The sequence below is a fragment of the Pyxicephalus adspersus genome, chromosome 8 (genome assembly GCF_032062135.1).
Source record: "Pyxicephalus adspersus chromosome 8, UCB_Pads_2.0, whole genome shotgun sequence".
Taxonomy (NCBI): Eukaryota; Metazoa; Chordata; class Amphibia; order Anura; family Pyxicephalidae; genus Pyxicephalus; species Pyxicephalus adspersus.
The window spans coordinates 71640792-71668131 of NC_092865.1; the positions used below are offsets into that span (position 1 = coordinate 71640792).

At 38.2% G+C, this 27340-nt stretch overlaps 2 protein-coding genes across 2 annotated transcripts in view; one reads left to right on the top strand and one right to left on the bottom strand.

Moving 5' to 3' along the window:
• Positions 1 to 9727, top strand: part of LOC140337393 (probable endonuclease 4) — a 28052-nt gene extending 18325 nt beyond the window's left edge. The window contains exons 9-12 of the mRNA XM_072421126.1: positions 567 to 698; positions 779 to 883; positions 3008 to 3137; positions 8285 to 9727. Coding sequence (XP_072277227.1) covers positions 567 to 698; positions 779 to 883; positions 3008 to 3137; positions 8285 to 8387 — 470 coding nt within the window. The 3' untranslated portion in view covers positions 8388 to 9727. The remainder of the gene's footprint in view (positions 1 to 566; positions 699 to 778; positions 884 to 3007; positions 3138 to 8284) is intronic.
• A 2010-nt stretch (positions 9728 to 11737) lies between these two features.
• Positions 11738 to 21697, bottom strand: KDELR3 (KDEL endoplasmic reticulum protein retention receptor 3). The gene is made up of 4 exons (XM_072421128.1): positions 21602 to 21697; positions 17886 to 18044; positions 14904 to 15156; positions 11738 to 13837 (listed from the first exon to the last, which is right to left on the bottom strand). The coding sequence occupies exons 1-4, from the start codon at positions 21632 to 21634 to the stop codon at positions 13797 to 13799; spliced, it is 486 nt and encodes a 161-aa protein (XP_072277229.1). The 5' UTR covers positions 21635 to 21697; the 3' UTR covers positions 11738 to 13796.
• Between the last annotated feature and the right edge of the window lie 5643 nt (positions 21698 to 27340).

Genomic DNA, 27340 nt, shown 5'->3' on the forward strand with positions numbered 1-27340 from the left:
TCTGTAAGTTACAGGTCTACAATTTAAAAAAAAAATTTCATGAAAAACAGTGTACCGCTTTTGGTGCAGAAATCTAGACTTCAGTGTAACGCCCAGGAGGTTAAAAACCAACAATCACTACAGGTTCCTAGAGATCCACAAAACCAATATTGTTGGTTCCTGTAAAAGAGCCATAGATATCTCTGGATCAGAACAGATTTTGTTGGGGCAGGAGAGGCAGGGATCTCTTTGCTTATTGTTGTTTGCAGATTATTTGAGAAATGTATTTTGTTTAAAGCAGAGACACTTTAATGGTTGTCTAATTGGACTTAATTGTGTTTATACTTGTTATATAGTTTATATATATTTATGCTTTTATTTAATCTGTTATTTATTTTTTTTAAAAAAAGCGTTACATTACTTTAGAAAACCTTACTGGCTTGCTAATTTTTAGCAATTTCTTGTTCAGTCTCTTAGTGAATACGTTTTAGCAACATTACGTGCCGGTAACGGAATCGCCAGTGACATGCTCTATGAATTGACCTCTAAATATATTGCAACGTGCTGTACGGTTTTCTCTTTTATAGTGCTGGAGAATATGAGCTGTCAAGGTAGCACAGTTGGAGGTCACTTTGAGGAGTTGCGTGGAATTATAGATCTTGTCAAAGACAAGACTCGAATCGGCGTGTGTCTAGACACCTGTCATGCTTTTGCTGCTGGTAAGTTCTATGTTGCTCTGTTCTTATGTATTAAAATCATAGTTGTAATATACAGCATTATCTTCTCTCTCTTACCATAGGTCACAACTTGTCAGAAGAGAATGGCCTCAAGCGTATGCTAGATGAATTTGATAAAATTGTTGGTCTCTCATACCTCAGAGCTGTTCATCTGAATGACTCCAAAGGTCAGTCTTTTTTTTTCTTGACATTTGTAATTTTTTTTTTCTTTTGCAAATTTCAATTAAAGCATTTTTATTCATGTAAATAAATCATATATTCTAAATTCAGCATCATATTTCCAACTGATACTTCCTTGGTATTAAATTCAGTTGTATACCAAAGCTTTCCTAGCTATTTCCTAGCTTTCTTACTTTCTATATTTAATTTGACATGCATGTACACACTGCTGTTGCCACACTGTTATGTGCAGATCCCCCATTCCAAGGAATACATCACTGTTAGATTCCCCCAAACCGGGAATGTCTCTGGTCAACAGCCCTTACCTATAGCTAAAATCACTTTTAGATGACTTCAATCTCCAAACAGGAACATCTTTGAATTGGTTATGTGGTTATTGTACTTGATTGCTTGACTCTACCTAGATGTATGTGTCATACTGGACATCACCTACACGAAAAGAAAACAATATGTATAACATAACTCCATTTTTATTTCTGTAAAAATATACTTTTATGATCTATGTATAGCCATCCAATCTTCCAACATTCAGTAGAAGTTTTCCTTTCTCTGTTCTTCATGTGTCATAGCTCAGAAGTTTTTGTTCGAAGAGATAGCTAGTACTTTGTTTGTAGCCTGACATTTAGTACTATGAAATAAAGGTATTCCTAAGGGTAGCAGTTTATTTGACATGTAATAATTTAGTATTTTAAATAGCCCCTTAAAATATCTTTACTAGATTTCTAATACCTTCTGCACACCTGTTTTTAAACTGGGACAGACTGAGACAGCTTAGTAAGCCATTTAGGCTTTAGTTGAATTTAGCTGTGAACACATAAGTTGCCTGAGTAAGTGGCTGTTTCTTTTGAACAAGCCGTATTGCTTTGACTACATACAGAGAATAAATGGTTATGACCATGTATTGTGTCTGGTAGTGGTAAAGATAACAAAAGTATCTAAACAGAATTTTTTGTTGTATTTTAGATAAGATTATCCGGTCTATTTTTCACAGCCCATATACAGCTTTTAAACCCATCATACACATTAAATTCATTTCTATACATTTTTTGGTGGTTGCAGTGTGATTGAATACCATGCTACCCACCTGGATCTCCAGTGAATCTGATTCATCGTGGCTGTCTTTTCTATGATTCATCAGTAGGGGGCATTCAGATCACATTTACACGGATTTCTATAGTCTGCATTGACTATATTTGTCCTTGAGGCTCCTAGAATAGGATGCTAGAATGCAAACATAGTTTTGTACCACGTTCACATAATTCAAACTTTCATGCTGAATTTCTAATTGCACTGAAAAAATAAAATAATTTGTCATTCTTATCACTCCTAACAGAATATATTAGTGAAGCTTTATTACTTCTGGTTACAGTGCACTATGTCAGAACAGCAGTAGCTTTGTGAGCCAAAATGCACAATGCAAAATGGATCCATTTCTGCATCCAGCACTTGTAAATGGGAAAATGCCCTAATGACTTCTAATACCCTAATCATTTCCAGAAGGGGTTAATATTATTCAATATATAAATATTCTTTGTTGATTAATGGGGAAACATAAGTAACATCTTCTGTTAAGTAGTTCGCCTTCTGTCTTCTGTTGTGGACAACAGAAATAAGGCTCATTGCAAGGTTTTAAAAGTTTAAAACTAACCTTTAGTCTTCTGTCTTTGCAGATACTCCCACTCCCTTTTGGCTAATTGTTTTCATCAGAAAAAACCTTACTGTCCATTTATAATTCCCTAAATCCATGGTCATTGTATATTCCCATCCCAAGTCTTTTCTCTTTTTCGTGTATAGGAAGGAGCGGCCCTTCATAAGGTATGGGAATAGGAAGGGGCTACAATTTTCATGGAGACGTACCTTATGTAGAAAACCTCTACTAGACACTGTGTTGCATAGTAAATGAGGCTGAATATATTTTTTGGAAAATGACAAGCCCTCCTGTAAGGCGCAAGCTTCTTTAATGTTCCCATGACTGTACTTGAAATTCACAGATGCAGGGTTTGGATCTTTTTTCGTTTGTAGACATTTATTTTTCGCCCTAGCTAAACTAGTCTAACCCAGAAAAAGAAAACTTCATCGCTCTGTTTCTAATCTTACTCACCTCATCACAGGTAAGGTTGGCTGTCATCTTGATCGTCACGAAAATATTGGCAGAGGCCACATTGGTTTACAGGGATTCAGACAGGTCATGAACGAACCACGCTTTAATGAAATTCCTATGATCCTTGAAACACCTTACACGTGAGTTTATGTATTGAATAAATAACTTTGTAAATTTATTTAAAGCCCTAAAATATGGTTTTAGTTTTGAATCAAATGGGGAAGGATTAAATCTGTTGCTCTATTTGACTCTATTAGTAAAAGTTCCTCTTTTATTTAAACCAATATTTTTTAATTGATCCTTTATTGGGGTTCCTAACATAGAAAGTCACAGACATCAGTAAAAAACTGGTGCAGAAATGTGGGGTCCTGCTAGTTTTGTGGTGCAGTTGAAATTGACTGTAGCCAGCCTAATCCAAGCAGATGGACCGTGAGATATTGAAGGATAGCTTAACAAAAAGTCTAGTGACAGTGCTGCTATTCTGTAAATTTTCGTAAAATTCACCATTTCAGACCACAGCTGATTCCTTCAGAGCAGCAGTTATGGGCTTGAATTTTGCAGGTCTGCAAATCTGCCAGCTGGTACTTTGGTACTGGACCATTACTAATTATTACTTTGACTTGGCTACAATGTGAGATGTTAGTCGTTGATCAAAGTCCTACATATAACTGTGTAATTGGGTTTGCACATCCTAAGGTATTTCTACATGTTCACTGCTTTTACTACTGAATTTGAGCTGAATTTGAACTGAGCATGCATATGGTTATTTCCTCTAAGGGGTTGCCTCATTTTGCCTTTTGATTGCTTAGTTTCCAGGTGGCAGCATGCCCATACATATGGAATTGCTCAGCTGGGATGGACAGGTAGTTAACAAGTGCAAAAAACATTTATTAGGGAGGGTAGAAAAAAATACTATTACTGGCCATTAAGGGCACTCCCAAGGGCTTAGTACTGGGGAAAGAGCGCAAAGCCTAGCTGAGAAAGTCCAGAAGTAACTTTATGAGGCACATAAGACTTCTGTGGTGCTTGCTCTTAGGTTTTACATCTTTAATTTGTATCACACATTCACTTTAAAATTACATTCTAGGAGAAATACTCAAACTTGGTGACTACACTCATATGAAATAATTTAATCATTGCTGATAACTTTAAACAATCCTGATAAATAAAATCTAGTTATTTTTTATCTTATATAAAATAATATACTGTATTTAGAAATTATACAATAGCGACCTTCATACTTCCAAAAACATTTTTACATACAAGGTTTTGCCAGAATTATAATCTCACAATCTTTTGGTGGGGAGATGTAACATTCTTTGTACACTTTACAGTATACATTACTTGTTTTTTTTTTTATTCCAAAGATTTAAGGATCGCTTATCACTTTATGGATCACTTACATCCATTGGTGTACATGTTAACTTTCTGCTAATACTGAGCACATTTTGGGTAAAAAGCATGAAACCAATCTTTTGGTACTTACATTATCCTTCAGATACAAGGTATTCAGATGCTAAATGTTGTCTAAGCAATAGTGATCATTTCAAGTATATTCAGATCACGCAGTTACCTAGGAGATCTGCATGTGGCCCGAGATCCCATTTTTAACTTATGATAGGTCTTGTATGTGCAAACTAGGAAAAAAAATGAATAACTCAGAGATGTGCTGTTTTTTTGCATATTGCTGGTGAGAAAGTGAATGCTGACATCTCCAATATGTTGTTCTGGATAACAGAAATACTTTATCATTTTCTACAAGAAAGTCTTTATGCAGAAGAACAGGAGTGCTTTCACAGTATTCTGTGATAATGGCTATCACAGACATGTACACCAAGCCTAACTTTAGGATTTAGCTATTTTTAATGTAAAATTCTGCTGCAAGGCTGGTATTTTACTACCCACCACACTATGTTTTGTGCATATTACACTTTTCTATTTGTGGCTGACTTCCCTGAATTCTGGTCTGAGCCACACCCAGCTTCATGCATCATGTCCAATTGAACCACCATTAAAGTGTCTCTGCTTCACAAAAATACATTTCTCAATCAATCTGCAAACAACAATAAGCAAAGAGATCCCTGCCTCTCCTGCCCCAACAAAATCTGTTCTGATCAAGAGATATCTATGGCTAAAATCTTTTGCAGCATTCGGTAGTTCTTTCTGCTGACTCCTACTTTACTACTATGTCTTTTATTGGCTTCGAGGGCCACAGAAGCATCCTCTGAGCACAGTGTCCAATAAAGACAACTAGCAGCCGTACCAACATTCACGGCATAGGCATGTTCCATTGCTGTCTCTTTCAGAAAATTCACCTTAGGGAATGTAGCAGTTGAGGGTGTGTGTGGGTGTAGACAGTAAGTGAGTTAAACAAAGCTAAGATGGAACAAATGATAGAAAAAAAGGAAAAGCTATTTCATTTAAAAAGACTAGCAGTTATAGGTAATAGTTTCGGTAAACAAAGGTGTATTTCGAGACATTTAGAGTAAAACCCTGTCAAGTTTATGTTGCTGACTATGTCCACAATAGAAAATGTCCACTTTCTTTTTTGTATTGGTGACCATTGTTACCAAGAAGGAAAGTGAGGGGAAATAAAAAGTTTTAGAGTTGCCCCCAGCCCGAAAATGGCTGTTCGAATTCGGGTAGACCCGACCCGAAAAAAACGAGATTCAACGGTAAAAATTCGGATAAAAAAAAGTGTTAAAAAAAATAAAAATTAATGTTAATTTATTGAGTGTTTGTGTTTATTTAATAATTTTTTTAACAGGTTAACCTACAATGACATGATATTTCTTACTCTGTAACACACTTTCCAGCACAGAAATATTCTGATACATTTGTTACATTTTTCTTTTATCCACTGCAAGAAAAATCTAACAAATTTATCATATTACTGTGTCTGTAAAGCTACGTACACACGTCAGATTTTTATCGCCCGATAATCGGCATCGGCCAATTATCTGGCGAAAATCTGACGTGTGTACAGTCGGTGTCGTCCATCGTCCGGACGACCGACCTGCGGGATCCACGGACGATGGACGACAGCCGATCCTAATGAAAGGGAAGGGGGAGAGCGCGCAGCAGGGTGCCGCTCCGTCGCTCTCCCCCTCCCCTCTCCATAGAGCATGAACAGTGCTGTATGTACAGCACCATTCATGCATCGTGCACTTCCTTGTCGTTGGAAAGGATCGTGAAAGATCCTTTCCAATGACAAAAATTGCAAGTGTGTACGCAGCTTTAAAGGGTAAGGGATACTTGCGGGGCATCTTCTCAATGATTGCAGCAGAGTCTGCAATCATTGAGTAAAGTGTGCGATCCCCGGGGCACTACAGGATAATTAACCTGTAGTGCCCCGGGGATTGTAGTGGAACTGCAGAGTTCATCTGCAGTTCAGTTCCCATGGTCACATGACCGTGGGAACTTTGCTGTCACAGCTGTGACTGCAGGCGATCCCAAGCACTAGATGTTGAATGAGGACAAGTTTCCCCATTGATCACATCTAGTGCCCTGTGTTCTTGGATAGAGAAACTCTATCCAAGAACACATACTACTAGTACAGTGCGGAAACAGCAATCAGGATCGCTGCTGCAGCCCTGTAGTATGTGTTTCTGGATAGAGTTTCTCTATCCAAGAACACAGGACTTGACAGAGAAATTCTATCCAAGAACACATACAACTAGTAAAGGGCAATCTGATTGCTCTTGCAGGCCTTAATAGTCCCTAAAAATAACCAGAATTCTCACACTTGACTCACATATTGACTTCAATAGTGTTCGAATTCGGCATCCGATCACCCGAACAATATCACACTATTTAGTTGAAAAGCTGTTGAATCGAATAGTGAGATATTCGACCAACACTTGTCAGAAATGGTAGCTCTGATGTTTCTGTCTTGACAAGATCATTTTAAGTGAATTTCCATGTTGGAAAAGACGAATTGCTTTCCTTGACGAGTACATTTTGAATACTTGACAGAATGATCACACAGATCTACTTTTTAGTTAATAAACCATTTGACATCTTGACAAAGAACTGCGTTTAGTACATCTGATAATGCAACGACCTTTACAAACATTAGATTGAACCTGGAGAAGACAAGGACTAGAACATGTAAGTATAAATAGATGTAGGCTGTAATTTTAGCTCCAGGTTTGATCTCCAACCTCAGCAGGAAGCTGAACTAGTGATCTTCCTACAAGTAAATCCAGTTATAGATGATGCTGTATACTCATTAGTAAAGATATCGGGGGAGGGGGCTTCATGCAAATGAAGTTGATGATTCTAATAATAATTAAAAGCACAACATGTTAAGTATCAGGTTGTTATGGCAATGCAATGCTAATTGTTAACCCATTCGCAGAGTTGTTCTAATACACAGTCATTTCTCACACATGTTAATAATTCAAAATAATTATTTTAAGCCCATAGCAATTAATTTTTATAATGTGACAATGTGATAATCTTTATTCATCAAAAGCTTATGTAACGGGCTATATATGTGCCTTGTGTAGCAAACTACATTTGTTTCTCTGAGTTTTATTAAATTTTAGGTATATAACATTTTATTCATTTAGATGTTTTGGAAAGTCTGGTTTAGGAGTGTGAGAGACTATTGTGGAGTATGCAATTTTTTAATAATTCTTTTTATAAGAAGTGAACCTACTAAACATAAATAAGTATTGCAGCGTTACAAAATGTTTTTTAAATGACTGTTTAAATTTCAGATAAAGGCCATCAGTAAATATTGAGAGCAGATTGTCATAGTGGCTGCTGTACTTCTCTATGCAGCTACAATACTTCTGTAACATTTGCAGACATGAATATCACTGACTACACTGGATATTAGGTGTAGCTGCTTGGGAAGGATCCATGTGCTGCAAAAAACACTGCTTAACAATTGACCTGTACAAAAAGTACAAATATTAAGACAATTATGACTTCTGCAAAAGCCGACCATGCAAAAAATTGGAGTATCTTTTTCATCATTTGGGCAATGTAAAACATGACAAATGAACATTTGAAGTGTTTAGCACCCATGTACACTTACCCAAATTTTAATTTGAAATACAAGGAAGAAATCTTTCACAACCTCCTTATCAGCCAAGCTGAGGAATACGTTGCATTGGATCCAGATATTCACGTAGCAAGAGCAGATTTTTCTTCGCCCACTATTCTTGGTAAAAGATCTGCCCTTCTTTGTACTGACAATTGTTTTTTGGAAGCTGCAAATCTGAATGCAAAGATGCTTATTGTCTAGACATACTAACTGTTCTTTTTTTCTTTCCAGAACTGATTTTGATGAGATTGAACTTCTGTATTCTCTGTGTGAAGAGAACAAGACCCGAAAACAAAATACCAAGAAAGCCTCTTCTGCAAAGGGGACCTTATAATAGTGTGCAACCATCTGTAAATAATACAATTTAGCAGTTGGTATTGAACATGTCTTAGCAATCCTACTATGATACTATGATAAATATACATATACATACACAGCATATTTTCCAGATTTATTCTGAATAATATAAAGCCCTGATAACTGAAAATGCAATCTAGCAGGAAGTTGTTCTTCATAAAGGAAAAGTATACTTTTAGTACAGTTACCCTTTAAATGTTTTCTTTCTCTTTCTGGACAACACATAGCCGAGTCTTGTACCTGTCCCTGCTTCTTCAAGATCTTCACTGCGTGACCTGCTGAGAGCCCCACGGCTTCTCCACGGAAAGTAACTTAGCTAGGCTCTGTTTGTTTTTAAATTTCTATTAGAAGTCATTTTTCTTTTGTTCTGAGTCACAAGATTTTCAGCTGTGAAGAAGTTGTGTGGCTCCTAAGCAAATGTCTTGGAGATGCGGGGACAGATTAGTGGTAGTGTAAAAGATGAATAATGTACTAAAAGTACTTTATGTGTCCCCACTCAGTCTTCTGCTAACCTTCAGAAAATTGCCTGGCATGATAATGGCTGCATTACCTGTCGAGGGGATGGGTTATCACTGCCTTGTGCACTGGATGACCACTCGCCCCAGTGCCCATATTACCAATATGTGTCATTTGTGTCGTTTTTTATTAGGAGTGTAAGATAAAAGGAGATGATGTTATCCACAGGATAAGAGAAACATTAAAATTGGTGGCTACTGGAAAGGGGTAGGTTGGGTTTGAAGAATGATAAGAAAGCAGGTTACAAAAATTATACTGGCTTTTATTATCCATATTCCCCTCAAATATAAGACCCCAGGTGACATTACACAAGTAACTAGAAATTGCAGGAAATGCAGAAAAAAATAGATCTTGAGATAAAATTGTAAATGCTGGAGAATTGTGTCTGTTCTTTTTTCCTACTTCCTGCCTTACGTACCTTAAAGCATAAGTTGCATTCCCTGTTATAACCTGACTGGGACCATCTTTAGGACACCAATGCATAAAAATGGACATGAATGGACATAGTGAAGACTTAAAGTGCTGAATATAAAAAAACAGCATATTGAGGTATGTGAAGAACGATGGTTTGTTAGGTAACGGTAATGGGACAAAAATAAAAAATACAATTTGTTCTAAATTATTATTCTTACCCTTTGTGTACTTTCTATTGTTCACTTGTATTGAATTTGTTTAGTCACTCAGACAGCATAATTGGTATTCTTAATGTGTTTATTGCATTTTATGTTGTTGTTTTTTTTGATTTGTCCATATTTTGTTATATAGTTTTGTGCATGTGAATAAAAGTGCATTGTTTATATATGTATATCTACTGTATGTGTGATTTTATTTATATTTGTATGAGAGGAGTATTGGGTCTGCATAGGTTCTGATTAAAATCTGTTCTTGGGTAATGATCTGAATGGTGCAAGACCAGCATAGAAAATCAAATTGAAATAGTTGCCTACAGTCCTTACCATATACAGCAAAATTATTATGAAAATGAAGAATGCACTGCAATGTAAAAATGGGTTTAAAAGTATATTTACCTAAAATGAATAAATCATGAACTGCCAATGCCTATAGCACCAATTAAAGTGGAGACATCTGAAGCCATCTACGGGAATTTCTGGCTGCTTGTATTTAGATCTTGTAGCCACTTTAAATAAAGCACTGGGGTGCAAGTAAAAGATGTTTTATATCTTGTATATTGTTTTTTTGTGTTAAAAAAAAACCCAACCACAGCCTGTTTACATTTGTGTCCAAGTTTGCTGGATCCGCCAGCTTCCCTGATGAAAGTGTATCCTCCCCAGCCTTGGAGGGCTTTAATCAATCAGGCCCAATGTATCAATGGTCACTGGGGAAGCACACTGTTACAGTGACAGTTTGTAGAAAAATGTTTTGTTTCAGTATTGCTCCGTAGGGTGGTAGTTATTACTTACCTGCTGGCCTGCCCTCATTGCCTCAGCCAGGGGTGCTGTCCACACTGAAACTATGGCAATGTCAGATGTATCAATGTGCATAGGCTGTGGATCAGTAATTCTTTAACTGAAGGTGGTCCTAGTTGCCCAGAATCATAAATGGATTTGTACTATCTGTTTCGGACCCCTGTATTAAGGAGAAAGAGTAAGGGTGAGTATTCCTTTCTGAAGCTGCGCCAGGTCTTGAATGTGTAATACTATAGTAAACCTGACTGAGTTTACTGTTCTGTATGATGGCCCGCACACAAAATCCACTTCCGTCTCAGAGAAGGCATTGAGCTGTTTAGGTGGTGAGTGCCTTTCTGTTAATTGAGGAGAAACTACAAATGTAACAATTGCAGCCTGCTTAAAACCTGAAATCTAATAATTTGTTAAAAATACTGCTGAACTAATATTTAGTTGTATACCCACAATTCTTTACATTTCTAGGTTTTGCCTCAGAAACAGCCTTTTTTATGTCAACTTTTTTTATTGGGTTAAGGTCTGGGGACTAGGCTGGCCAAGGTTAGAATAAGGTCAATAAACCAATAAAATCAATCTTGTTGGTCTGGAACCAAGACGTTACTCATTAACTGGTGTATTTAGGGTCGATGTCTTGTTGAAACACCAATTTCAAAGTCTGTTCCTCTTTTGGCATACTACTACATACCACTTCAAGTATTTTGAGGAATTCTTACTGATCCATGATTTCCAGTATGCAATCAATAGGCCCAACACCATAGTATGAGAAACATCCCAACATCATGATGGAAAAGTGGTTTGAATTCAGTGTTTAGGGGTCATCTGACAAACTGTCTGCGGCCCCTAGACCCAAAAACATCAATCTTGATTTCATCAGTCCCCAAGTGTTGCGCCATTTCTCTTTCGGCAAATCAATGTGTTCTTTGGCAAACTGTAGACAGCATGTCTTTTTTTGTTTTCAACATTGGGACTGATAGTTTGGCTGCACATAGGCGTCTTCTAATTATAACAGTACTCACAGTAACTGTACACTTTATTTGATCTTCCTGGAGCTGATCATTGCCCGAGTCTTTGCCATTTTTCCTATTCCTCTGTCCATTTGAATGGTGGTTTTCTGTTTTCTTCCACATCTTTCAGATTTTGGTTGCCATTTTAAAGCATTTGAGAACATTTTAGCTGAGCAGCCCCAGTGATGTTGGACTGCTATTATTCTGAATACAACCGTACAACACCATGTTCTATGCATAACGTTAAGCTGCTGTGACATTTTTGTGATGCACTACCACAAAGCATCTTAGAAATTTGTACATACTTACATGACAATAGCCTATCTACTAAGAAGTCCAAACTGCTAGCATTTTAAATAATAAAAAAGCAATTCCCATTGCAATTGTTTACAAAAACTTTTTATTGATAGAAAAAGAAATTCCTAACAAATTTGTTTCTCTCATACATAGAATGCCTACCACCAAATTTTGAAAGCTGGTATGTCAGTTTCCAATACAATATTTTTTAATGACCAATTAGAAATTTGCAATGGCTGACAAAGAAATACATCTGTATGCAAATATGTCTGCACATACATTCTTACAAAATGCAATCAAACTGTAAAATAGCCCTTTTAAATCAAACTCAGTACTATCTCTGGATATACATAAATGAAATTCTACTGATGATGCTACAATCTTCCCTCCCAAATTTTCCATATCTGTTATTCAAACTGTTGCTATAAAAAGTTAATAATGTTAATAATTGTATGTCCATTCTGTACTGAGCTGAAATCCTATTTTGTAACTAGTCAGCTGCATGGCCTCACATGCTTTTTAGGGTCCTCATAACAGATCGAGGACTTATTTTTGCTTACCAGCTACTTCCCATGACCAAACTCACTCCTGAACACATATTGGTTCTACTATAATGCAGGAGAAAGGTCTAATGCAGTGACAAGCACCTTTGGCTCATTTAATAGGTATTCTGTCCACCACTTTGGTTATTTATGCGGTTGGTATTAAGTTTTATATTATAAACCTGATAGCTTTTAGAAATTGCTTTGTTCAATGTTGGGTGCAGTTGGGCTTTATTTTTTTTTAAATACTTGCCTAATATTTGTGGTTCCTATTCAACTAGAAAATAAAACTTCCCTTTCTTATGCGAGAACCAACAAGAAGCAAGCCTGCTTTCGCTTTAGATAGCATTTTATTATCTTGATTATTTAGGCTGGTTAAAAATAACTCAGGTTTTTATGGAAGTATTATTTTTAACATTAAGAAATATATTGTATATTTCATAAAGTTGCTGGATGACAACACCACAACACACACATTTAAAACAATCTGTAGGAAATAATCCTAAAGCTGAAGTTTGAACAGAAATGAAAATACACCAATTATAAAAATTGACCTTGTAAAGATGAATGATCTGTCTCACATAATAAACTCATTCATCTGGTTCACTTGATAAAAAATGTAAGGAAGATCAAAAGGTGATGAAGAGCTTGCTAAATTCCACTGTTAGATGGTGGACAGAATTGGGTCTAACTTTGCCATTTTTAATCCTGCCCACACTTAGCAACAGAGATTAACAAAGTGTCTTTTGTTGCCAGTACCCTAAAACCTAAGACCTACCCACTAAAACCTAAGCCTAGTAATAAACACAAGATGTCTGGCCAGTTACATGGGCAATACTGTTTATAATTGTTCATGGTGGTACAAGCAATACTCACACAAGCCCACCGTAAGATTTTGAAGTGTTGCACAAAATTTTTTGTTCCAAACTGTAACTCCTTTTTTTCAGATTTCTGAAGTTGTGCCTTTTTAAGAGTATCCGCATCTCAGCTGCAAAGCTTAGTAATATGAAACAACCGACTAGACTTGCAAACTAATATTTATTTGTTTATTATGAACTTCAAGCCGGTGACAGAACTGATCACGTAGAAAAGGGTTTTATATCTAAATGATATTATTTTATGTTTTAGTCTTTCCTAAAGTTAGAAGAATAACATTTGTGAGGCAGAGTTAGGAGAAAAGCATGTTTGGAAAGCACTTAAGCAATATCTTTGGTTTTATTATATTTACAAATAGCAAAAAGCATTGCAATACCAAGACTCACAGTGACAATACAACCTAGTTCAAACAGTGGCATCCCATATCTTTAAATGCATTAAGATAAAAAATAACCACTTGTAATCTATAGGCTGTACTTTGGTGTATTAAATATTGGTATATTCTGTTTCCTCATGTATTTTTATATAGATATTTACAAGCATGTATTCCAAATATATTTCATTACACGTGACCAGTAAAAGAAAAAAACTGAAAAACAAATGTACCATTACACTCCCATTGTGGATGAAGTTACACAGCACACCTATGCATGACTTCCCTCTGATACTTTAAGTCCATGGTTTGTCAACAATGGTGCAGCCAGTCTGTTTCTGATGTCTTGGTCCTTTACACTGGCATTGGAAGACTTAGTTTTTTTCCACGAAGAACTATAAGTGAAGCAATGCAGACAAATAAACCATCAGCTCAGACAATCTCTGTCATTAATTCTACCAAACTGACTTCTTAACCAGTCTTTTACCTTAGGATTTCTACATACACCCAATGACTTATGTCACACTCCTTGTCCCTTCATCCCTACTGGCGCTCTCCCCTCTACTCCCACTGATAATTCTGCAATGTGACATATGGATGATAAAAAAGCTGCTACAATAGCTGATGGTAAATACACAGCTTCTAAACAGTGTTTGTAAACATGATTTGTTCTAGTTTACAAAGAAATTGTTGGATTCTTGCATTAGCATAATCGTGACTTTTTTTTTTTTGTAATAATTGCAACGACTGGAACTTGATTACATGAACTTGATTGACAATGATTCCTCTTTAAACGCTCTGGCTCTCCCAAGCTTTCATGGGCGTCAATTTATGGCTGCCAATTGGATTTGCTGGGCTGTACAATATACAGATCACTGTCCTCTGGCCGTATTCACTGGACTGCGCGCTATACCAGCCATTGACAGCCATAGGATGTTTCATGTACCTCCATACACTAGGTAAGCTGCAATCTGTACTTGGTGTACAGGCCTTTATTGCTGAAGTCTTTCAAAAAGAATCCAATCAGAATTTTTACCTAGTAGAATTTTTCTACTTGATTATACCTAAATTCCACTTTAAAGCAGACAGATATAACGAAATAAATTCACCATATATAGTCATACATCACTGTATTACTAAGCTTTAAATTAAAGGATTAGTGTCCCAAAAATTTCACAGAAAATTTTCTTCTCCATGGCTTTAAATATTTACCCCCCCCCCCTTTTATTTGCAGTGTTTTGCCGACCTTTGGGGGTATTGCCATGCATTTGTGTTATTTTTTGCTGCTTTGCACGCACTCCAGATACCAGAATAAAAACTTTAAAACTTATTTCCAGAATATAAACTTATAAAACATTTTCCATGACTTACTTTAATAAGATTCATATATGGCTATTTTAATAACTCAATCACAGTAGTCAATTTAACTGAACAGAGCAAAATGCAATCACCACCACTTACCTTTAGTTATGTAGAGGTAGAAGAAGTCAAAGTAGAAGATAGTCTGCACAACCCCAGACACGACAGCTATCTGGTCATAGAAATTCTCAGTGTGGTAACGCCAAATCCAGTTAGCCAAATAGAGCAGACGATAGAGCCCCAGGAAGAAGAGGTAATGGGTAGTGATTGATTCGGCTTCCCCTGTCTTGCTTATCATGAAAAGCTGCGGCAGAATGGCCACAGACTCTAGATAAATGGAAAAAGTCCAGAGGATCTAAGAGGAATAAGATTATATTATTCACTTCATGACCATAATTGTACAACTCACGTCTAATTATGTAATACAAGGGCATATTAGATAATAAACTGATATTTAAGTAAAAAAGAAAAAATGAAGAATGTAGACACGATTAGCACGTATTTTTTTAGGTCTGGATACAGTGGACAAAGGTTAGACACCATAATTTTTTTTTGCTATTTTTGGCACATTAGACTCACACCCGTTTCCTCCCCTGGTGACCAAGAAAGGGGAGGAAATACAAAACTTTGCAGTTGTCACCAGAACAAGAGGTGAGGATTAATCTTTTAAACAGGGACACATGTAACGGAAACAACTATTTTGCTCAAGCCACACATATGAACATGATAGTTTACTTTGCACTGATAGTTTGGCAATGAGGTTTCAAGTCTACCTACTGTGTAAAGTGTATTATATTTTTGCTGTGGAACAATTGTGATGATTGAGCTTTGCAGAAAGTAAGTCATACCTTGGTGCCATTTTCATTTACATATAACATTTATACTAAACAGGTAACATTTTTTGCGTTCTGTGAATGCTGGGCCCTATCTTACATATTATTATTAATAAGTATTATTACCACTTATCCCATTATGACTGGTTAGTATAATTATGAAAAGAGAATTGTAGATATGACAGGGCCAGCATTTGTTGGACAGGAGGAATGTTAAGTATTAATAACAAGAAAATTAAAATAATGACATATGTTACTCTGTAAACTTTTTAGCAAGGTTTATGTTTTAAATATTGATGGACAGACTCAAACACAATACTCTACACCAGGGGTAGGCAAGCTCTGGCCTTTAGTCTGTTCTGGCCTAATGTCCCCCTGGTCGATCCGGCCTAATCCCGGCTGGCAGGGGTCAGCAACCTGTGGCTCCGGAACCGCATGCGGCTCTTGAGACTCCTTGTTATGTCTCCCTTCCATATTTACCGTGGCTGGCGTTAACTCTTCCGTATGCATAGCGGAGGGGAGGAATTTCCCTTCAGGAGTGTTCCTGGTGGGGCGGAGCCATCAGCGCGGGAATCGGGAGAGAGTCCGGCCTAGTGTAACTTCTTGACCTCCCAAAATGGCCTAGTAGCCAAAAAAAAGTTTGCTGACCCCTGCTATACACAAATCTGTCAAATTGTGTAAACTGGGTAGGACATGTAAAGCAGTTAAATGTGATTTTTTTTCAAAGGGAAAAACTGACTGAAGTTTACTGTGAACAGCCTTTAATTTAAATCCTGCATCCTTCACTGGAGGCAGGGAAAGCCAGCAGCTGTGGTGGTAGCTGAAGCAGTGACAAAGGAGAAGAGAACTCCCCTGTCCCCAGATCTGCAGGCCTCTTCCTCTATACAGGTTCCTCCTCTCTGCCCCAGGGTTCTCCAAAGAAATCATCTGGGAGTTATGTCATAGGTGATGATAGTTGGATTGGGAATGAATATGTTCCTCTTAGAGTTCAGCTTTAAAAAACACCTCAAACTATGCCATTCCATTGCGGTGCACTACTGAATACATGTTACTTTATGGCAGCTATATTAGCTTGTTTAAAACATGTCTGTAAATCTATACCTTTAATGCTCCTCCATATTGTATTTACTGAAGTTCATGATGCATAATGTTTGTTGCTTTACTGCTTTCGGCCTCTAGAAATCAGCCTTATCCTTGAAGCCCTTGAAATATATATTTTCAGGTCTGATGGAACCCCTGCTAATATTTATATCTATAGCTCACATTATGTTATCATTACCATACAAATTATTTAAGGCTGTTTTTGGAAAATTCAATGAATTAGGCTGGGTACACACGTGCAATGGTTCTTGTCCGATAATCAGATCAGGACCGATATCGGACAGGAATCTTGCGTGTGTACAGCGCTCATCATCCATACGACTGTCCAGGCGGATCCACAGACGATGGACAATCATAATGGAAGTGAAGGAGGAGAGAGCACAGCGGGGTGCCGCTCCATCATTCTCCCCCCTCCCCTCTCCAGAACGGTGCTATATGTACAGAGCTCGTTCATGCATCATGCAGTCATTAGTCGTTGGAAACAACAATTATTGCATGTGTGTACGCAGCCTTAGTGCATGTGTTTTAGTGAATAAGAGATTATAAACAGTGGATATTTTGAAATATGCACAGCACAGTAAATAAGTACAGATGAGAGGCCACTACAAGGTAACTTTGCAATTTTTTTAGCCAGATCTTGTTCTTTAACCACCTGGGCGTTTCACTGATGTCTAGATTTCTGTACCAAAAGCGGTACACTGTTTTTCATGAAAAAATAAATGTCTTGATACAATTATTGCAGGATAAAAGGAAATAAAGCAGGTTCTGCTCAATGGTAAGAACAAATTCATGTTAGCAAATTTAAATACATGGGCCCCATAGAGTATTCCCTCCATGCTGACTTGCTGTTATAGACTGCTTTCAATAATGACCAGCTCAAAGCAATACTATTTACATTTGAATGTAAATGCTTTGATTTGTGGACCAGACTCACCCATTAACTTAAGTCATACCTTCCTAGATTCCAGACACAGTTACATTAAATGACTCTAGTGACCAGATCCGGTGTACCATTAGCTCTGAATACAGCTGTGCTGTCCTTAACAGAAACCACATCCCCAAGACTATGCGTAGGGTTACTGTGCATATTCTCAAAGAATTCCACTTTTAGTCAAAATTGAAACTGTATTTCAGAGTCCAAATTTCTTACCTCCAAAGGTGTAAAGTTGTAGTTTTCTAGAAATGACAGTCCAATAACTGGTACCAGCAGAAACTCCAGGCGAAATGTGTCATTTTCACTATCATACGTCTTGCGGAACTTCATGTAGATAAGGTAAACTGTGACATATGCACAGAGAAGGAAAATAACCTGAAAAAGAAGCACAAACTTTATAGAGTGCTGTTTAAACATGTTGTCTTTGGATGTCACTAACAATAAATAACCCAGAAGTAATTCAATGGTCATAGGGGTCACATAGATAGGTTTTATAGCCCGCCTCTACTCTTGGTTCAGGTAAAAGTATATAGGTTGACATTCAAAAATCTGGCAACCTCCAGACCTGAGGAGTGCTGGATTTTTGAAGGTTATACTTACCTCCATACACAGGCCAGCCTTCCTCTCGCAGCACCCGCGGACATCTGGCACAGTTCCAGGGAGCAGAGATGTCTCAAAGTGTATTTAGTGTAGCAAGCAAAACCTAACAGCTGTTTCTGCAGAACAGCGCCATCAAAACATCAGTGGCCAAACAGTGTAATGCAGCCCATGTATTGAAAATGCGCTCCGAAATTCATGCCAGGAAACTGAAGTAAACGGATTATCGATGGACGGATTTTCCATTGTCAACCTGTATATATATATATTTTACAAATTAACAATTTAGGGCTACATATACATTCCAGACTTCTTGGGCAAAAATCTAGAACGTGTACAGTGGTCCCCCTATGTCATTCATCAATCCATCCTGGCAAATCATTGAACCACTGAGAAGAGAGGACCACTGTACTTTCCTATGGAGGAGGATAGGACAGGTTTCCTCCCGCTCTCCCTCCCTTACCCCTTTCCACAACTCTGTATGTCTACATCCTTCCATTTTAAGAAAATGCATTTTTTAAAAGCAAAAGAAAGAAGATAACAGAGAAAATGAATCACATGTTATAAAGATACCTGTAATTTATAAGGGACATAATATTAGTTCTAATATATTCTGAATCTCCATGTAATAGTATTTGTGCTGGGGCATGAAAGAATAAAGTTTTGACAGATTAACCTATTTGTAAATGTGTAGTATCTAATGAATATAATAGGGCACATACAGATAATGAAATTGGCCTTCATGAAAAAGGCCCTGTAAATATGTCAGAAAGTGTGACTGAGAGTTCTATACGTGAATGTTCAGAGATTTAGTCCAATCATTATCAGAATTTTGGAGGAAGTTCTAATAAGGGCACCGAAGGAGGAGGTTTCCTAAAAACCAAACTGTATTGGACAAGGTTTCAGAGCAGCTGCTTAAGTAGGGGTGCAGGCAGTGTTTACAAAAGGGGTTATCCAATCATGTATCCCTACTAATTGGGATGCCATATAATAGGAAAGAAATCAGGAAAATGTCAACAGGGAGCTGCAATGCAAAAAAAGTGAGATTTGTGTAGTTCCAAAGCAAGGAGGTACACGCTGTATTTAGGTGAATACCTAGCAGCTAGAGGATTTTGGAGAATTTTGTAGAATATAATGCAATTTAGGTAAAAATATCATAATGAATGGAATACTAATGACCAGAAATGTAACTTTTTGGGAATCTGTAATTTGAAATGGGTGTATATGAGAAATAGTATTTCAATCTCTAGGGCAGTGTTTCCCAACCTTTCTTAGTCGCGGCACATATTTTACAATTAGAAAAATCCCACGGAATTTTTTGCAGTAAATAAATCATTTTGGGACCAATTAACTGAAATTGGATAATTTCCCACGGTACACCCGAAGATCTCTCAAGGCACACTAGTGTGCCACGGAACAGCGGTTGAAAAACACTGCTCTAGGGAGTATGTGTATGGCCAGCTTTAGAATCCAGAGTAGTCTCCAAATCTGTTGATTATATGAGAAAGAGACTGTTGTTAATTATTAAAAAGCATTTATGTAACACCAACATATTACGCAGCGCTGTACATTAAATAGGGGTTACATAGTTACATAGTAGGTTAGGTTGAAAAAAGACATAAGTCCATCAAGTTCAACCACTAGGGAAATAAATATATCCCAGATATAAAACCCTATAAGACATAGTTGGTCATAGTTGGTTGCAAATGACAGAGCGATACAGACAGTGACACAGGAGATTTAAGGCTATGTACACACGTCAGATGATTCTCATTCGATAATCGCCTCAGGGCTATGTGTACAGTGCTCGTCCATCATTCCGACCACCATCCACAGATGACAAACGAGCAACGATCATAATGAAAGTAAAGGAGAGAGAGCACAGCGGGGTGCCACTCCGTCGTTCTTCTTTTCGTTCTCCTCCTCCCCTCTCTATAGAGCAGAATGTTGCTGTATGTAGAGCGCTCGTTCATGCATCGTGCAGTTTATTGTCCTAGAAAGGATCGTGAAAGATCCTGCTTTCATGGAGTTTGCAACATTTTAGAAAATAATATATAATTTCTCATTAGGGCTACAGCCCTAAGACCACACTCTGCTCATTCAATCATTTTCAAAACTGGCTGCAACCTTTAAAACAGACTCTGGTAAAAAAAATGCACAAAATATTCCCAATTGTGAAGAATATAATAATTACATTTAAGTGCATGTAAAGGCACATTTATTGGAAAGAACAGACAAAGTCTGTGTCTTTTAGTGACCACTGTCACCCAGTCAAAATGTGAGAGAAAAACATTTTAAACATAATTGCAAGAATATGACAAAGCTCTAGGATGTGAAATGTGTTCATGTTAAAGAAATTTCCCCTTTTTTCTGTTGCATTGCAGGGCAGGAATTGGACAGAAAAAAGAGAGAGTTTTTTTATAATATTTTTTCTTTTTAGAATAGTTTCAAATATAGCTTTAATCAGCTTTAATGCAGTGGGTTTGTATATATATATATGAACACACACGTCAACATTTATTAACTGTCAATTTGCTTAAATATATTGCCACTTTTGAACATATCACCCTATTTATCATCCAGTTAGTTCAAATTCTGATCACAGCTTTAGAGATTTTACAGTATATCTATCCTACATTTAAAGAACCTACATCCCCAGGAAAATAACCTGCTCCCAATTTTAAAAATTTGCATTTAAAAAACTAACAAACAGATTTCTCAAATCAAAGAAGAAAAAATATGGAGAACAAATTATGTTCTACACTTTTTAAAATATAATTGGCCTAATTGGCTCACCCAATGCATTAGTGTGAGCTTTCTGAAAACAGAACATGCTGCATTTGAAAGCTGCAAAATGACTTACAATGCAACAATGCATCACAACACACTGCAGCACACATTATGAAGAGTAAAATACTGTACCACCAGTTCGTTTGTTGTAAGACACTACAAATGTTGCTTCTGGAAAAAAAACTCCTATTTACCTGCTAGTTATTTTTTTTTTCAGTACACTAACTGAATTGTACACACAGTACAGTCCCAGCATTACACCAGGTGCAAAGATAATGTAACTCCAGCACACATGCATGGGATTTACATTTTCAGTTCCTGCAAACATGGTGAAGCAAGAATACGCTGGACCTTTAGGAAGTGGGAGATAACATGAGCAGGGACGGAGTGGATATAGGTGGCACATGGACCTCACATCACTGTAGGTAAGTGTGTCAAAATGGTGCAGATTGCTGTGTATACTAGCGCAATGTGCTAAATTCTGGTCACCTCCAATGCAGTTTATTTTGCTTCAAAATACAATATTGCTCTGTATTTTTTCTTACCTTCATGACAGTGTTGTAGATAGATATGAACATAGTAAACAAATCCAAGTACCGTGTGGAAAACACAAGGGCAAACAGTAGCTGGCTCTTCCCTGATATGCCTGTAAAATAGTATAAATTGTTATTTTTGCATTGAAAATATAATTTCCTGACAGCTCCATGTCGGCCTACAAATTGGTTAATCCCCTTGCTCTTCCTACTTCTAATATAGTAACTCAATAAATAGAGGTAACCCCGGCACCTGGAGTTCCTTTGTTTTCCTCCTCTTACTCTCAGGTACAGACACTTACCTTGGTAGAGTAAATCTCTGAGTGACCGGTGAACAAGCGATGTCCCCCTGCATGACTCCAATGGTGTCTGAGGATGGGAGCCCTAAAGCTGGTCCCTCGGGACAGCTCTACAGGGGGTAAATACAGCTCTGCAGACGGGTAAGTCTTGCTGCTTTGCTTATTTCTCTTCAATGGGTAGTGTGAATTGTCTGGTAAGTGCTTATTTTGCATTTTAGGCATTGTTGCATTAGGCAAGCATTGTCTCTCTTGCCTTCAGGTCAGTTTAAAAGTGGAGGTTTAACATTACAAGGTAATTATACAGTATGGATCGCTCTGAGCCATTTCCCAACTGATGAATGCCTCAAACTAGAGGGACAGATCCTGAGGGCACAATTCAGCCCCCTTAGCAGGGCTGCTGGGCCTAGAAAATATGCCCAGAACATATTTTTTGTGAGAGTTGCTTACTTGCAAAGGGGTAAAAAAACAGATAATTCAGAAATCATGGGAATGATGAGAAAAGTAGTACAAGAAACACTCACTTAAAGTACCCCCCTGAGCTCCAGGTGTTATAACCTTCCTCTGGCTCAATCCGATCTATTATGTAAGGAAAGCTCCCATTCAGAATCTTCATATAGCTCTATTCTAGAAGATAAAGAAACCATAGGACTGATTTCTCATAGTCCAACAAGAAGGTCAATTAAACAGGCTTGGGAAGAGGGAACCCAAAACCCCCAAAGAAAAAGAAATTCTTCAGAAGGCTGACCAAAGATCTGGAAACCTTTCGGTCCATGAAATGGAATAAATCAGAAAGGAAGGCCTTCCTAAGTAACAGTTTCCCCAAACTATACAGCTTTAATAAAGAGAAAATAGGTTCCTTCGGTCAATGCGGCCCTAATAAGGCTAGCAAGGCACATAACTCTACGACTGGAAAACGCTGTCTCCTTTCAAGATGTAATTGATAGTATAGATATAGATCTTTAAAAGACCTACACTACTGCTGGCATGGCTTTGTAAACCGGCCATAGCACTAACTGCCTCAAAATCCCTAGAAGCATGGTCAGAAATGGTTGACATGGCAATCTCTAATATCCCCAGTAAACCTGAGGTGTTGTTTGCTATCGGAAACATTAAACTGTCTGCAAGCTTCTTAGCAGAAGCCACTGTTGATACAGTCAAAGAAGTCACCAGATTAATGCTCCGATCGGTCACCAGTTAGACCTCTGTGGTTGAAACTCTGGGTGGCAGATCCCACCTGGATAGTGCAAAATTCTGCACGAGGAGCAAAGCCTCTTTGAAGACAAGCATGACCTAGCAATAACCAAGGCTATTATGGGCAGATTAGCCTTTATCCCCCAAGATAAACACCAAAAAAAACAAACAATAAGTACATTCAGAAGGGCCCCAGTGGACAAGCTGAAATGTGATGGCAAAAGCTCATCTGCCAGAGTAAAAAACCGTACCCCTTCCAGCTCAGTAAATCCTAAATCCTTTTAGGTTTTCGCCTGTCTGGACCCCACTAGTAGCAGTCAGGCTTAGCAGGTTTGGACAGAAAGAATTGCAAACAAATGCAGACGATTATACAAGTAATTTAACCAGCTTTGTGTGTCTCCCCATTGGCTTGACAATCCCTCCAGGGTCTTCTCCAAGATCCTCCTGGAGGTAATAGCCTTCCTGTGTCATATATACCATATACCATAAATATACCACTTCTTAGACGATATTCTATTATTATCACTGGACAAACTCCTTCTTACAGCACAGACAAATCATCCAACAACAACTGAAGGGCCCAGACATAGGTCTACCTCAGAACACAAATGGACATGGTTGTCAACACGGTCCCTTTACCAGAGCAGAAAAATTTGAATGGTCACAGAAACGATGTTCCAGGTTCACGAACATTGCATCAAAACAGTGAGGACAATGGCCATCTACCATCCCAATGACAAAATGGATAGAGAAAGTGCCTTTTTTAAATAGGCTTCCTAGAACAATGGAACTCAAAAAATCTGAACGATTATATATCATTCACTCAAGAAATGAAATCCAGCCTACTATGGTAGTTAGACAGAGCACCTTAAAATGTCACTCCCCATGCTCCGAATGTTCTCTCCATGAAATGGGTAAGTCTCACCTCATGCCAGAAAAGATACATGGGGTGCACTCTGTCAAGACCAGATTGTGCAAGTGCCTTGGAGCAACCCGGCAGGCACAGTTTTGAACATGCTAGAACTGCAAGCAGCATATCAAGGCCTCGTAGCCTTTCAAGATCTGACCCGAAGCAATCATCTATTGAAGATGAACAATGTCACAGCCGTGGCCTCTGTTAAGAATCAAACAGGCAGACTCCTGCTGAGAGATATAGATAAATATAAATTGGGCACAAGAAAACCGGACCTTTTCTGCAATATATTTTCCAGGCAAAATGAACAAGCATGAGGATATCCTGCCGAGAACAGCAATCGACAACAACGAATGGTCCCTACACCGGAAGGCGTTCAAAACGGTGGTCAAGTGGGCCTTTCTCCCCCAAGTGGACCTATTTGCCTCACTGACAAATCACAAGCTGAAGAACCTTATTTCCAGGTTCCTTTGCCATCAAGCCTGGGGGTTAGATGCGCTGTTAATGGAATGGCTGTTCCAGTAAGTCTATGTACTTCCCCCGGGGACGCTGATCCACCATCCAAGTTCCTAAAGCGTCTTCTAGAGAAGTCGATTTTGGTATTACCATTTATTTACAACTGGCAAAAACGTTTGTGGTATCCCCTCTTACGCCAAATGAGCATACGGACCCCTCTCCAACTGCAGAGATCTCCTCTCACAAGCTTCTCTTCCACCCAAACCCAAGGAAAATATACCTGATGGTTTGGGTATAGAAAGGAACAAAATGTGAGTATAGCTTTCTCTCCACACAAATTTAGCTGAAGTACTACACAGGCAACGGATCTTAAGCTCTTTTTCTTCCCGTTAAGAGTTGCTTATTATATGAAAACCTTCTCCTCCCCTCTGTTTGGCTGCAATATGGGGATACTTACCTGCCTCTCACCCTACTCCTGCTGTGCCCTAACTAATAACTTAGAGAAGAGCATTTAGGTGATTACCAGCACTCAGCATACAGATACCTCCTCTTCCTGAGGAAGCAGACTGAATGTCTGTGAAACGCGTAGAAGTTTGGATTACCTCATTCCTAGAGAGTTTTCTACAAGGAAATCTATATCAGTGTTATACCTTTTTTTTTTATAACCTGAGCTGTATTTTTATTAAGTGATTTGTAATAAAGCTGTATTTGTTTTTTATATTTTAAATATTTGAAGGAATCTGTTTATTTTTGACCCTCAAAGTGTTGTTATTTGGTTTGGTTATCCGTAAGGAAACCTTATTGTGTGTATATACTCTAAATTGGGATGCAGTCAAAATTATTATAGTCCTAAAAAGGGTCTAAACCAAAATATATATTGAAAGGGAAAAGGCTAATAAGCCTTGGATGCTCTGAGTATTTGCTCCAGACGCTCATGAAAGCAAGAAAGTCCTGTACCAATTCTGCTTACAACAAAGTGTGGCAACAGTTTCAAATATTCATGACCCCTGCCTAACTCACAATCAACCCAGCTGCAAGTGCAGCTTGTCCTGGAACTCCTTCAGAAAGGCCTAGAAATGAGGCTCAGTGTTAACACTCTAAAAGGTCAAGTCTCTGCCATCTCAGTAATCACAGGCCTCCATTGGGTCCTGAATCCGTTAGTGATACAATTGGCAGTTGCCAAAATTAAAGCTTTTAGAAGACCAAACTCTAAATAGGATCTACCTCTTGTACTTCACTTCCTTGCGTCTCAAAAGGTCAAACAATCGGAAATGTTTCCCTAGGCCGACCATCACAGAAGACAACCTTTCTTGTGGTGATCACCTCAGTCAAAAGAGTAAAAAATAGAGTCTATAAGGGCTAAAGAACCCTTCATCACCTTCCCAGACAGTACTGATACCCATGCTTAACCTCTCCAACTTACTCGAACCAAGAAATTGTTCTTCCTACCTTTTACACGAGCAACGGGTCAGTGATCTTGACGTGGGCAGTTCCCTACATGCATATTTGGAAGCCTCATGTTCTATATGCAGATCAGAACATTTCTTTATTGTCCCCTCTGGCATGAAAAAAGGGAAGAAAGAGTCTAGCAGACTCTTGTTAAAACCATTTCTGTGGCATACAGAGTTAAAGGCATGCAGATCCCTGTAGGGGTTACGACTCATTTCACTTGCATTATCTCAATGTCCTGGGCAGCAGCAGGACAAGTGTCCCTGAATACCAGCGGTAAGGCAGCAACATGGTCCTCCATCTACATCTTTATGTCACATTACTGGTAGAACAAGAAGCGTTGACCACAAATAACTTTGGAAACTTTGTGTCTACTGTCACACTACATGATTAAATATTTTGGAGCATCCCACCCTGTCCTGATCTAGTTAATTGCCTTTTGTAGGCTGAGATGTCATGTCATGCCAGGCATGTCAGGAAAACGAAAAATTGAATACTCACCTACCGTAATTTTCCTTTCCTGACATGCTCCATATCAGCATGGGACTCCACCTTTCTTATTCGGGATGACTAGTTACAGAACGCTAGGTGCCGGGGTTACCTCTAATCTATTGAGGTAAAATCCTGGGAGTAGGAGGAGCAAGGGGATTAACCTATTTGTAGGCTGACATGTCAGGAAAGGAAAATTACCATTGGTAAGGATTGTTTTTATATAATTTTTATTTACTCGAACTAAACACGTTACAAAATAAATAAATACATAAAATCAACAAGCTCCCTCAGAAATAGCTTTCTTAGTTTCATACCTTTGCCTCTTCATACCTTTGTTGCTTACCCTCCCCCCCCTCCCCCTCGTCCAGAAAGCCTCCCTGCACGTCTATCATTGAACTATCTTCCCCATCTAAATCCCACAACTGCACACTTAGACCAAGGCTACGTACACACAAGTAATAGTTCTTGTCCGATATTCGAGTGGAAAGGAGTGATGAGCAAGTGCCACCCCACTGTGCTCTCCTCCATAGGTGAGTACAGTACAGTGGTCATCCCTGCAGGTTGCTCCTACATCCTTCAGGGCTGATTGATGAACAATGCTGGGGTACTACTTCCACAAGCTAGATTGTTACCCAAGATGATGTTAGTACGCCCAGCTTGATTGGCCAGTACAGCGGTTATCGTGTCTCTGTCCCCATCACTAAATGCGCCTGCAATTTATAGGGCACTACACAGACTGGCCGAAAGGTTCGAACCTCTGTAGGTTTTTATTGCAGTCTCTGCCAACTTTGGGGACAAATTTGTACTGGATCAGAAAATGGGAGAAAGTAGCTAAACTAAAGACTGGAAGTGCCACTGCTTTCATTTGTGTATTCATTGGAGATTTCCCAAACTTTCTATCCAATAGAGACAGCGATAGGAATCTATCCAATAGAGACACAGACAGGGATA

What these genes read in the sequence shown, in the direction of transcription:
- KDELR3 (XM_072421128.1), bottom strand. Translation starts at nt 21,634, where the DNA reads ATGTTCATATCTATCTACAACACTGTCATGAAG. An exon ending in ACAACTTTACACCTTTGGAG is followed by an intron (nt 15,157 to 17,885) that starts GTAAGAAATTTG and finishes TATTCCTCTTAG; the next exon opens with ATCCTCTGGACTTTTTCCAT. An exon ending in CTACCTCTACATAACTAAAG is followed by an intron (nt 13,838 to 14,903) that starts GTAAGTGGTGGT and finishes CTTCACTTATAG; the next exon opens with TTCTTCGTGGAAAAAAACTA.